At 34.7% G+C, this 14394-nt stretch overlaps 1 protein-coding gene across 1 annotated transcript in view; it reads right to left on the bottom strand.

The window, feature by feature from the left end:
- Positions 1–2866: 2866 nt before the first annotated feature.
- The window catches only part of LOC145661577 (uncharacterized), a 146811-nt gene continuing 135283 nt past the window's right edge, over positions 2867–14394 (bottom strand). The window contains exon 8 of the mRNA XM_081726895.1: positions 2867–3242. Within this exon, the coding sequence (XP_081583021.1) occupies positions 3163–3242 (80 nt within the window). The 3' untranslated portion in view covers positions 2867–3162. The remainder of the gene's footprint in view (positions 3243–14394) is intronic.

Raw genomic sequence — 14394 nt, 5'->3', positions numbered from 1 at the left:
GATAAATTTCCTCCAGTAAAGTGCTAGGTATTTAAACCTTGGGTTTTTTCACTGTAGACCAAATATCTCCATTTTTAAAAACCCAGAGATATTTAACTCTCCAGATGAAAAACCACTGGTGTTTTGCTGTTTTTATTTAAACCAAAACCAAAGGGGCAAAAACCTCAGGTTTTCTTGACAAACACAAGCCAAATCTCTCCAACTTTAAGAACCTAAATGAGAAAACCCAGGGGATTTGAAAACCACTAAGCAAATCTCCCCGCCCTATGAGCAAGAAAAGACACACTGCTAATTCTCAAATACCAGAATTTGTTTGTACATTCACAGCGCTGTCACGTTTCTTCGTAAAAAGTAATATTAATGAACTATAAGAGGTAGTTTAAAAACAAAAAAAGTTAACATGTAGTATTGGGGTAGGTTAACATCTGTTGAAATTTCGAACTACATAAGGCAAATGGTTCTCATAATACTTTGGAAAGAAGTTCACCATGTTATTATATAAGGATTGATGATTGCAGCTGAAAACGTTAGACACACCCTTAAAACTATACACTTTTAAAAACCGTCAGTCCCATTCCGGACACCCTCTATAGCTTATTACATATACCGGTATTTCTGTATTATTTATCGCATATTATATTGGTACTTCATGTTCATGAAATTTATTGAGGTTTAAAACAAACTTTGAAAATGTCTACTTTAACATGCAAGTACGGTACGTAGCATACTAAAGGGTCTGCTAATGAATCTTTTATTTTTTTGTTTCTTTTCTTTCATTTATTATTCATTTTATCTTATATATTTGGTTATTATATTCTTATTTTGTTTATTCTCATATCTAATACTATATAATCCTGAACGTTTGTTTTTCGATTTCAATGTTTCTTTTATATACAAATCCACATTGTTGGTTTGGCATACTTCTAAATCGGAATACTTGGAATACTTTTAGGTAACTACTAAACAGACCGTACGCTATTTAGTTTTCTTTTGTGTGTGTATGTGTTCGTTCGTTTGTTTCTTTATGTTAGCTTCCTAGTGAACCTTGTTTTCGTTTCAGATAGGCAACCTCCAATGGCATTACTGTCTTCCAAGTTGCCTATCAATCAGCACGAGTGAAGAACAGGCACGTCAGCCAGAATCTTATTTCAAAAAAAAAAAAAAAAAACAGTCAAGTATATCGTAAACTAACAATACACCTAAGACATATACTGGATTCCATGTCATTCATTCATCATCATATTCTACGAGCCCAACATTGAGATTCATGTGCGATAATCACGAAACTCTTATGCTGCTTGAGAAGAGGCATTACTTTAAAAGACTAGACCAGCGTTTCTCAACGTTTCTTTTTTCCTTCTTTCTTTCTTTGGGGCACACCAAAGTATGTTTTAAACTTTCGTGACATCCCTGCATGAGATTTTTTTCCTAGATGCAAAACAGCAAACACAAAAACACACTCAATACTTTATTATTATTATTATTATTATTATTATGGAAAGGCTATGAGAAAGAAAGAAAAGAAAAGATAAAAGAAGTAAAACCAGTCCAGCTATGACGGATGGGAATTCCAAGCTGGTTACCACTGTCACTAACAGGTGTCCGCGGTACGTCGTATAGGGCATTAGAACCTTCCCTGAAAGACATCAAAAGAAAGAGATGTAGGGAAAGTCTTACTGACACTTTTGAAAACGTGACAGTATTTGTTAAATGGTGCTGAATTGGGTAGAATAGTACCAACTTTTTCACAAAAGGGGCTGAAAATGCCACCGTGGTACCAACGGGCCGATGAATGACAAAAAGGGCTGAATTTGGTACAATTGTACGAAGTGTGGCAACAGTGGTGCCATCTAGGAGTGACTCGAAATTATTTATGCATTGTGTTAGCTGTAAAGGTTTTGTAAAATTAATTGTTAGGGAAAGAAGAAAAGGGTAATAATAATAATAATAATAATAATAATAATAATAATAATAATAATAATAATAATAATAATAATAATAATAATAATAATACATGATTGTTGCTTCATGTTGTGATCTTTAGTTTGAAGGACCGACAAAAAATGTCGACTGGATAAGTACAATAGTTTTAATATTAAAATATGCTGCATGGAGTGTTGAAAGTGTGGTCGTTAAAAGACAAGATCATCGTCAATAGTTTTAAAAAATATTAAACTTATGTACTTAAAATTCACTCTCCTCTTCTCACCGTGGTTTATATTCATCAATAAAAGTATAGTTGCTTCTCCAATCAGTAAAAGATGGATTCATGAAGATAAGTTTATTTCTTCAATACTACATTTGTTTAGGCTTGTAGTTTATTTCTTTCTGTTTTTTCAAACGACAGCAAGACGATTTTTTTCTTTCTTTCTTGCAATAATTTTGTTCACATCTTTTAATTATTTTTTATAAGATTCCATTTGTCCTTAAAACTTCTGAAATTGACTTTTATATAAACGACATAATACAGTCCTCTGTGACCAAGAGGTATGGCGCCCTCCTGTGGTATCACCATTTTCATGAAGTTAGTTCATCTCTGTGTATAATTAATGTCTATTTTTAGACGAACCTTAAAAACCTTTGAAATTTTATTTCTATTTACTCGATGCGTAAGGTAGTTTACATGATATAGGAAGTTAAGAACTGTGATAGACTAATCACAAATTTAACTGATGTTTGCATTATTGTTTCCATTTCAGTTACAAAACCGGTCGTTGCCATTCGTTCTATGGCATTGCATTAACTGCACTCAGCGTGAGGTAAATATTCTTTCATCAGCATATTAAATACCGGTATTCTTTTATCAGTATATTGTGACTGTTGTAATTTCTAATATCTTGTCACTTAGGTTAGTCTTTAAATGAAAACAAAGTAATAATATGTATTAAAATCAATATATTTAAATGTGTTACATTTTCTTAATGATTAAGTAGGTAACGTTTAAAACAAAACTAGTCAAATATACACATAGCTTAGTAACTGAGTAGAGAAGTTTCGATTCAGTATTTGGCTTTATTTTTCGAAAGATTACAATCATCTCTTTCATACATAAGCTACGAGTATCAACATAGACTGATTCATCAAAATGATGCGTTACTAAGAGCTTCCTCTTGATAGAACTATCACTTTGCCATTACTCAAGTAATTATCTTTCTTTAAAAACTAGACAAAAACAGTGACTACAGTGGCTAGGAATACCATACATCCTACGGTGATAATGTTTGTTCCAACACCAGGCGAACCTGTAAAATAAAGGAAGACAAATATTATCTTTCACAACTAAAGGAGGCTTTGAGCACTTAACAGAACTTTCTGGAAGACTGAAGAGTTTGTCTCCATTTTCTACATCACTAACACAGATTGAATTGATACAAAAGTTAACAACATGGAATCCCCATTTTTATTACTATAATGGATTAAATAGCCGTGTGTTTCTGTTTCGCGGAAAGGGGTTCAAACTGGTTTGTCACGCTCCGCATTGCCATGTTTCCAAGAACAGAAAAATAATCCAATGTATGTGTTCCTGTTTTGCAGAATGAGAGACTATATTTCTTACGTAAATTTGTGAAAAGCCTGTACTGCATGTACTGCCGATATTTGTATTACATGTTGAGAAATTGATTCCATCGTAATATTGTAATCACATATACAAATTGTAAGTAACAAACAAAGTATTTCATAAATTATTGAGAAAGTCAAGATGTCTGGTATATCAGTACACCATAAAGTGAAAGGAAATTTCTGTAAAGTGAAAGGAACGAAAAGATAGTAATGGGTGGAACATTTAAAATTTGTCCGTGTCTATTTTCATAGTTATAAACATTGCACGGAAAGTATTTCGGACATTTTTCCACTCCTCTTCTGCATATTGCAAGGCAAAAGTTAATCATTTTACACACCCATTCTTCAGCAAATCAAGAAATAAACTGCAAATTGTTGCTGCTAGTTTCGTGCAAGAATTTATGGCTGACTTTGAACAAGTGGCAATAAACGCTACATGAGAAACATTCCAGCAAGCGACATTACATATCCGTTTGTTTCATTTTACCCAATCTATAAAGAGAAAGGTATTTGGCTCCACTTTACAAGGCTGATAATGATATGAGGAAAGAGGTTAGGAGAGCAGATGCACTTTCATTCGTTCCTCTTGAAGACATTCCTGATGCATTTCCATATATACATGACGATGCATCCGACATTTCGGAGCACAGGTCTTCCCAGACTACTTGACGGACACCTAAGTTCACGAATTGAATGCAAACTTCCACCCGTAAATTCGGCAATATTTGAAAGTTTACTTTTTTATTGAATTGTTATTTGACTCCTTACGTTGTACTAATTATAGTTTTATTAATGTTTCAGAGCAATAAGAAACAAATTCGATAACAACTGCAAAAAAATCACGAACAATGCCGAAGTTTAGCATTTCAAGTTTAATAGGAAGTAAACATAAATCATCCCTATATACACAGATTCATTATACTTTTGAAGCAAGAACAGTCCGAGAATGCGTCTGCTGGAAGCAGGCAATTTAACTTTGCGGAAAATATTGTGGAGACGTTTAGACACCTGTAGGGTTCCTAAAAGTAGGTTTAGGTGTGGCGAGGTTGGCCTTATTCGTACTTTAATGCAGTATCTCGTTGCATTCATTTGGATAATTGAAATTACAATTCAATGAAGACAAGGTGGTACTAAGAGTCGCACCTGTATATTAAATTTATTAAGGTTCAAGCCATTATTGTTCAACGCAAATTATTTTTTCTTTGTTTGTCTGTATGTTTGTAATATGTTCTTGTTGCAGTAAATCACGATTGCACTTGTGCGACAAGGCTCTATTGCGAGCAGCGCCTCTTTAGATTTATGTTGGTGTTTTGTTTCTTTCGCTAAATATTTCTAATAATCCGGTGCTACCAAAACTTTTCATGTGATTCTGAGATACGGGAATTAATAAACTTGGCAACGTTGCACAGTGATATGGCATTCTGCGAAACAGGATTTTACGAAAAAGAAGGTAACCTAACTAGCTTGTACTTAGCTGAACTTAAATTACTACCTTACAATATGTTCACGTGTACTTGAAGTCCATGATCCATGTTGAATTGATCCATGTTGAATTGATTCATGTTGAAAAAATACGAAAACAACACGAGATATAATCTTGTTAAAATACCAACCCTATTTGCTTATGTAGCGTCATCGTATATTTTACGCACAATTTTTCAAAACTTATCTCCAATTCCATTATTCTTTCCGGGATTGATAGTCATTTCGCCAGGTCAATTCTCGCATTCCACGGTACTGCTCATTGATAAGTAACTCCACTACCTATAAAGGAATCCCAGATGCCGTTACTTCAACACTGATGCTTATCCTTTTAATATACCTAAGAGGCAATGATAACGGTAAATATTTCAGTTGCTTTTTAAGAATTATATGTGCATTTGCAGTAAAATTTGAAGATTGGAAAGAAAACCAATAAATCATACAGTGTTGTGTAAATTAAGCGTTATCAGTTTTGCAAAACAGTTTGTAATCGTGCAATGTTATCATTAATGAAAGACTTCCGGTACTAATAGGGAATGCCAGGTCTATATACTTCGCATTCGCTTTGATTGACGTAAATTTAATTATTATTAATTCAACATTATTTCTACGTTACAAAATAACGCGAAATATTGACATAAGTACTGTACTGTTAATTAATCTCTATCTGGAATAAATTCGACATCTCTAGCCCACAGGACCTGTTTGGAATGATGTATCACCGGAACGAAATATGATAAACCAATTGTGAATAGTGTGTGCGTTTCATTCGCCATCTTGGCCTAAATGCACTGTTGATGTTATTTGCCACTTGCTGCGCAGAATCCCAGTTTGAATTAGTAAGGGAAAGTCACTCGCAAGTGTGTTTTGTCCGTAGTGTAGTATCATATAACGCTGTATTACTCTGTTCAACAACAATCTCATTCCTAACAGTCTGGATACTGCAAACTCTTTGCTCTACGTGCACCAGAGCCCTGCAAACCCAGGCCCAAAGACGACCCGGTCCGGCCCGGCTGAATCTGCATTCCGTGCCCGGCTCGACCCGACACTCCCCGGCCCGAATTTCGAGCTGGGTGGAGAACGGGCCGGACCCTAAACTTGCCGGGCGCAAACGGGCCGGACGATACCGGCCTGAGTCGGATAAGCCAAGTCAATGCAATGGAAAATAAGAAATGTGCCGTCACAACATTGCAATATCTATTTGTTCTTCTGGAATCGGTAAATCATGTGAAAGTTTACCAAGGTTTTGCTTTCTACATCCCTATTCTGTCTGTCTATTTGTTATCTGTGCTTGCTCTGTCCAGTCATGTTTATTATATAATACAACTCATGCACGTATAAGTCTTATACTATACTCATTAGTGCGTTCGAGTAACAGAAAAGATATGTAAAACTGCTACACCATATGTAAAAAATGAAATGAAATCTTTGAGTTTTACGTCCCACAATTATGCCGGTTAGGCTAAAGGAGACGGTGATGATGAGTAATAAATGAAATGGTGGAATAAAGAAAATGGGAGGAAACGGAGAACCCCGAGGAAACCCACGCAGACGGTGTTTGTCCACCACAAAGTACACCATATGTAATACTAATACTACAACTACTACTGCCAATACTACTATTACTTACAAATGCTAGTGCTAATTCCACTATTGCTGCCACTGCTACTACTATTATTACTACTACTACTTATTACTATACTAATACGACAGCGAATACCACTACTACTATTACTAGTAATACGAAAACAAAAAAATGAAAACGAAATCTTTGAGTTTTACGTTCCACAGTTATGCCGGCTAGTCTAAAGGAGACAGTGATGATAAGAAATAAATAAAGTGGCGGAATAAATAAAGTGGGAGGAAACGGGAGAACCCCGAGGAAACCCACCTACACGGTGTTTTTCCACCACAAAGTTCATTTGGCGCGAGCTGGGATCGAACCAGGGACCCCATGCACCAGAGGTGAACGCTCAACCACTGAGCCACCGTTCAGGGAATACTTAATCGACCCTGGCGTCTTGGTGATTTATTTGATCATTATATTTTGTGATCATATTTGTAGTGTCATACTGCAGTATACTATTGGCCTTGACTTGAGTATTGGACTTGAAAGCGTGCGGACGTGCTTTTTATCGCTCCGTAATGTGATTTCGGAAACGTGGAGAAACATGTGCTACAACTTTCTTAGTTGGTGTGTGGAGCGTTCTAAGTGTAAGTGTGGAATGTGTGAAAGGAAAAAGTGCCACCCCCTCCCCAAAGGTGGGTTTTCACAACTTTGAAACGACTCATCCTAGAGACCTGCTTTGAACGGAAAAAGGGCATTGTGGACACAATACATAAGGTATGAACATTTGGTTTTATTCGGCTGACAAATAAGAACAATATTAATTTTTAAATTTTTACGTTATATTTTATTCACTGATAATTGTTTTAATGAATTATATTTTAGCAACATTATTAATTTAGTTTTAGTTGTTTAACAGGAAGCAAAAGTGTATATTGACTTTAAAAGGATGCAATGTAATCGTTTTTCTGCATGCTGTTTGTAATTTGTACTTAGGTAATAGTGCTTCTCCTAAGCCTGGAGGTTTTGATTGTTTGTTATGCAAGGCGTATAAAGACAGACAATAATATAGGTACCATACCATTAAAACAGCGTTTCCCAACCTTTTTCAACTTGCGGCACACTACAGGTGTAACTTGAATTCTCGCGGCACACCCATATTACACACACACATACACACACACACACACACATATATATATATATATATATATATATATATATATATATATATATATATATATATAATTTGTAAATATAAAATACCGTGGTATTTTTCTGTGATTACTGATCTTAGAGAGAAGAAAGCTCGATCACTGGTTTCCCCCCGTGGTAAACCTTTGTGCTTATTTTTCATTCTAATTTTAAAATAGAAAACAATTACAATGAAATATAGGACTGGGGTTTTTAAAAATCCACCTTCTCTTTCGAAAACTGTATCTAGCCTTTCACTAAAAAGGAAGATCACTAAATAACGAACAAATAAACAAATCTTCTGTACCTTTAAAACACAAATGTAGGCAATTTCTATGCATGTTTGGTTTGTTGAATTTATTGAATGATATGTTAAAATTTCAAGTTACGAAATAGTCTGCAACAATAATGAAACAATAATGGTCATAACAATGATAAATACGTTTTTCAGCATTAAAAATGTGCAGAAAAGTAACATAGTAGGCTATAAACTTAAAATTGTAGATTTATAGTAGAGGTTCATAGTAATGTGAAATACAAATATACATTTTCCCCTATGTCTTGCAATTTGGTTCCTATAGAATTAATAATTTGTTTCGATTTTCTCGCGGCACAGCAGCGGCCCATTCGCGGCACACCAGTGTGCCGCGGCACACCGGTTGGGAAACGCTGCATTAAAACATATTGTCAAGTGCATTGGTTCGCTCGTCAGGATAGGCAACCCACACTACTTGAAGTCAGTGCGGGTTATACGCAAATTTAAGGCGCAGCTGTTCCAAAAAGGGAGAAAGACAGAGAAAAATCAAGATATCAAGAGGACAGAATGGCACGTAGTAGTTTCGGCAGCTACGAGGAGATGCTGGAAGCCCAGTACACCCAAGCAGCGAACAAATCACCAAAAAGAACTAGAGACATGACGCCGACCCAGGCAATTGACGCAGAGACGGAAGAAAATTATGAAAAGAATTGGAGAACCTACGAGGAATCTCTACGTTTCATCAACAATACATTAGAATCGAGTAAAGTTGGAAGGACGAAAATCGAATCCTTGAAGAAAAAATTTGCAAAATGGCTGGCTTACGAGTCAAAGCTAGAGGGCATGATATCTTGCCTGAAAGACCAAATTAAGAACCTGAAAGAAGAAAATGAGAAGTTGCGAGAAGAGAATCAAAACTTAAAGAGTACTGAAAGGGAAACAACATCGAAACAAGAGCAATTTCCATCTTTGTCTTATGCAGAAGTGATGAAGAATGAAGATACTTTAAGAGGGAAAACTCTCAGGGAAGCTGTGAAAAAACAGCGTCCAGTACTTTTAATAAAGGGAGCCAAGGACGAAATGGATGCAAAGGAAATACAGAAGAGGCTAGCAACAACGTTCAACCCGGCAAAGGAGAAGGTCAAGATAATGGCGACAAGGACAGCAGGCAAGATTCTAATAATAGAAACTGCAAGCAAGGAGTATCTGGAAAAACTACAATAAAATAAACAGCTAAGGGAGGAATTTGTAATGGAACAAAGAAAAAGAAAACCCTATTATTTATAATTTATAACATGCCGTCAGCATATGCGGACGAATTCTTGCTGGAAACATTGATAGAGCAGAATTTAGAAGAAACAGATAAGAACCAAGCAGAGAAGGAAATGAAAGTTAGATTTTGTACAGGCCCCAAGAACTCAGCCAGATGCCACTTGGTGCTAGAGGCACCATACAACATATACAGAAAAATTGTAAATGACAAAAGAATCTACATTATGTATGAAGCTCTCGCAGTTAAGGGATTTCTAAGTGTGGCCAGATGTGCCAAGTGCAAAGACTATGGTCACATAACAAAATACTGCCGTGCTCAGAATCCAAGATGTGGACATTGCGGTACAGAAAAACACGAAAAAAAAAAACGCATGTCAGAACATAAATAAACCTAAAGTTTGCATTCCCTGCACAATAAAGAAAAAGAAATGTAATGCAAAAGAAGACAAAGATTGCTTGACATAAACTATTTTATGACAGAGAAGTTGCCAAATTTGACTATGGATATGGTAACTAACAGTCAGATAGAATAACATAAAAATGGACGATAACAATGACAAGTCAAGCATAGTGACACACTTTGACAATCATATGAAACTTTCGAAAATGGAGAGAGATTCAACTAGGATGAGAAAATATAATTTGAAAAAAAGTAAAGAAAAATTACAGAATGGTCTAAGATAAATATGCGAGACATGAAAACGAAAAATAATAATACAATTGCATATAAACCAATTATTGCTGAGCCTGGAAAAATAGATTTTACAATAGAAGATCAGTGCGTGCTTCATTTTATACATCCGACGTTAAAGACCTTCCCGGCAGGCTTTGCAAAGGCGGTAGCACATTCACATGAGAACTTCAATATTGAAAATTTTAAAGATCTAGAAATACCAAATGGGACTGATCAAGTAATAAGAGCGTTCTATTCCAAGAACAAGTTAAATTGCAGTTTTATACATGTTGTCTCTTGCAAAGAAACATTCTTGAACGACTTGGAAATATTATTGGAATTTTTACAAGAAATTGGGAACGAACTAGGTTCTAAGATAATTATAATGCCTGCGGTAGGAATGTGGCTTTGGAAGAGACGACCTAGTGAAGTAATGGCGATTTTTCTGAACTATTATAATAATACAGATCCAAAACTGACAATAAAAATGGTAATAGAAGATACACACAAATATGTAGAAGTGGATTGGCAATTAAGGAAATTTGATTTAAAAAACTGAGGACGCCAAGTACTACCTTACAAAAGGAGGTAAAAAATGAATTCCGCAGTTTTTTAGCGATTCAGTTACAATTGTAGATAGGATAGAAGAAAAGGCTACTCCTTAATTATATTCAAAGAACAATATAAACCAATTAGCGTATTGGAAAATGAAGACGAAACGACCCAAATTAAAAGAAGAAGCGTGGCCGTAGGCACAGAAACCACAGAAGACAAGCACACAGGTTTACTGAGATTTATAATGAAAAATTGAAAAAAAAAAGAAATTAAAAAATGAGCAAGAACCTGATAATCCTCTAAATGATGCAACAATCATTGAAAAAAAGGAAAAGAAAAACAAGGATCAAATCTAGAAGCCTTTAATCAAGAATACATATCTAATGATCAATCATCTTCAAATTTAGAAGGGTTAAGCGAAAGTAACGAGAACGGTCATAAAAATTTAACTAATATATACGAAAACTTTGAGTTGACACTCAAACTTTCCAGGCTCGAACAACCTGCAATTTTAAGACTGGCCCTGAGGCACGTAATAAGAAAATTAAAAGAAAACGGAGACCAAATAGTGTTTCCACAGTCAGAGGACGAAGACATGATGGAGCTCAGCACTAATAATCTTCCAAATGAACCCAAAGCAGTTGCTAGAATTAATAGACTTGACGTATGCACGAAGAAACTTAAGTCTTGACTTAAACAGATTGTATATAGATTTTGTCAGACTATATGGTCGCATGGTATATAATCATAAAAATGAATGGTCTAACTGCTGGACCAAAACATATCATACGTAAATGGATGGTAAAGTCCTACAACTGAATGCCATGCAATCAGAGATAGTCATGGAAGAAATCATGCAAAGCAGCATTGCTTGGGGAATAGACAACTCTGTTTGCAAGAACCGTACTATAAAAAAGACGAGCTAGAAACTCCGTTATAATTTTAGAAAAATCATGAAGGATATAAACACATTTGCTTCCATCATCATTTTAAATAATGACTTACAAATTTTAAACATCAGACATTATAACAGTAAATGGACAAATTGTGTCCAAATCAAAAATGGCCAGCAAGACTTCATAGTCATTAATTCTTATTTTCAATTTTCATTAGCGATAAATGATTTTATTGAAGAATTAACTAACATTTGTAACATGTATGCGGACAAAAAAATTTTAATCTCTGCAGATGCAAATGCGAAGTCATCATCCTGGCATTCAGGTGACCTAGATGTAAGAGGGGAAATCTTTGAAAATAAAATAAATGAATTAAATCTGATAGTGCTAAATCAGCCAAATAATCCCCCGACATATAAAAATAGAAAAGGGCAAGAAACAAGAATAGATGTTACAATAGCATCGGCAAATTTCGCAAACGCTGTCTCAAACTGGAAAGTAATCGACAAGGAATCATTCAGTGATTATCAAATAATCAGATTTGATATAGAACATACTATTATTGATGATACAGCGGATTATGACCACAATCTACCATATAATGTAAAATTTATCAACTGGGAAATTTTTAACTAGTCAATTAAATTACCAAATATAGAATGTACAAATGAGATCGAGATTAATAATATAATAAAAGATATAGAGAAGTACAATGGATGCGGTGAAAAAATCACTTAAATTCAAAAATAAGAATAAACCAAAAAATAGTAATTCCTTCTGGAATATTAATCCCCAGTTATTAAAGAAAAAATGAAAGCAAAGAAAAGACAATATCAAAGGACAAAGAATCCACACCTAAAAGAAGCTACACTTTATCAGTATTTAAAAATTAAAAATGAATATAAAAATAAAATTCAAGACGAGAAAAAGAAAGCTTGGTCGAGGTTTGTTAGAGAAAAATTGAGTGTAGATTCTTGGAGAATGCCTTATAAAATAGTTACTGAAAAAAATTAAACCAGCATTATTAATATCAACAATGGAGAAACAGGACGGGTCTTATACGAAAGATATTGCAGAAACTATGACTTTAATGATCGAGACACTACTCCCGGATGATGATCCTACAACAGACAGCGAAGAAAACAAAATAGATAGACAAAGTTACGAAAGCTTTAACCCTCGAGAGGGCGCACCGGTCTTACGGACACGAATGGGCGCATCGGTCTTTTTGACCTAGTTAAGATTTTCCTTAAACAAAAACGGAGAATTGATGGAAATCAAGGAAAATGAGTACAATACATGATATATAAATTATTTTACTGATGTATAAAGCAAATTTTACATTATAAAAATACAAATTGCATACGGTAAAGATAAATCAAGTGGTATAATAATTTTTACTGTTGAACTTTATAAATCAGAATGTAATGGATATATGTATTTTTTTTAAAAAGATATAGATTAATACGAACTTGTAGCTAATAAATCATTTTCTGATTATATGTCTATAGATAGGATGTTAAGGAAACAGCGGAGGTCCATAGTAACACAATAGCAGGGTTCTATTGGTCACAAAACTTAAGCTTGGTCATCTTCACTTTCTTCTCCGTCATTTGCAGCACAGGCCACACAAAGAGATTAGTATAACACATTTAGTGATCTCCCATCGCTAAAGGCCATACGATATTTATAAACTTGCTATTGCCACATATTTACTGTTATATATTCTGAATGCAATATAAATGTGTTTTACTAATATATATATATATATATATATATATATATATATATATATATATATATATATATATATATATATATATATATATATATGTGTGTGTGTGTGTGTGTGTGTGTGTGTGTGTGTGTGTGTGTGTGTGTGTGTGTATGGAATAATTCTTCTTCTGCATGAGTACAAGGATTGTTATTTACTGGTTGTAGCTCGAAAAATAACTAAAAACAATTTGTTACATATTAGGTACCGGTACTTGTTGTTTCAATGTAGTTTTGTTACTCTATGTATAATTAAAATTTCAATTTACGAATCACCTCACTGATATACATCACAAACATAATAAAATCTCATAGAATAGAGCATTTTCAAAGCAGACAGTCCATTGAAAATAAAGAATAAAATTTTGTCTTTGCTTACGAAGTGTGAATAGTATTTACACCATTAGTAACGTTGTCTTGCAATCTTATTTCTTTGGCTTTATTCAAATAGATAATAATAAATAGCTTACATCAGGTTCATTTTCTTCGACAAAACTGTGTCCATCAACTTCACGATCAACTTCTACCTCACTATCAGTATTATGATCACTTTGAGTTACATGATCAACTTCATTCTCCTCGTCCAATATCAAAAAGTCTTTATCTTTACTCACCTCAAAAAGAACTCTTTTTGCTGCTTCAAAAGTAACATTCAATCGTCTCTCTTCTTTTTCCACACTGTCTAATAAGCCCTGAATTCTCCTTTCTTCATTGGGGTCCATGGCTAAAAAGGTTTAAAAAACAAACACACTAGGGCTAATCGGTGTAAATGACCTATCTAATACGAAGACGTTATTGGGCGCTTCGGTGGAAATGACCGAACTTGGGTTGTTGTTATCACTGTGACAGGCACTTTGGAACTAACTCCTCCCCACCACCTGCATTCCTTGGCTCACCCCCTCCCTGAGGAGTATCTGAGAGGGAAAACCTCCATATACTTTCTCCTACTAGCAATGACCAAAATGGCGCGACTTGGTCTTTTCAACCGACATACGCCCTCTGGAGGGTTAACCCAGCAGAACCAGACAATCTACAAGAAATACTTACTTCAAATAAAGAAATAGAAACAATAATTAAGGGTCTTAAAAATAATAAGGCGCCTGGCCCTGATGGTCTTAAAACTGAACTTTTTAAACAAACTCAACAGTTATGGACGCCATATCTG

This window comes from Thermobia domestica, chromosome 10 (genome assembly GCF_964235325.1).
Source record: "Thermobia domestica chromosome 10, izTheDome1.hap1.1, whole genome shotgun sequence".
In the NCBI taxonomy this organism is placed as follows: Eukaryota; Metazoa; Arthropoda; class Insecta; order Zygentoma; family Lepismatidae; genus Thermobia; species Thermobia domestica.
This window is presented reverse-complemented; position numbering and strand designations above follow the sequence as displayed.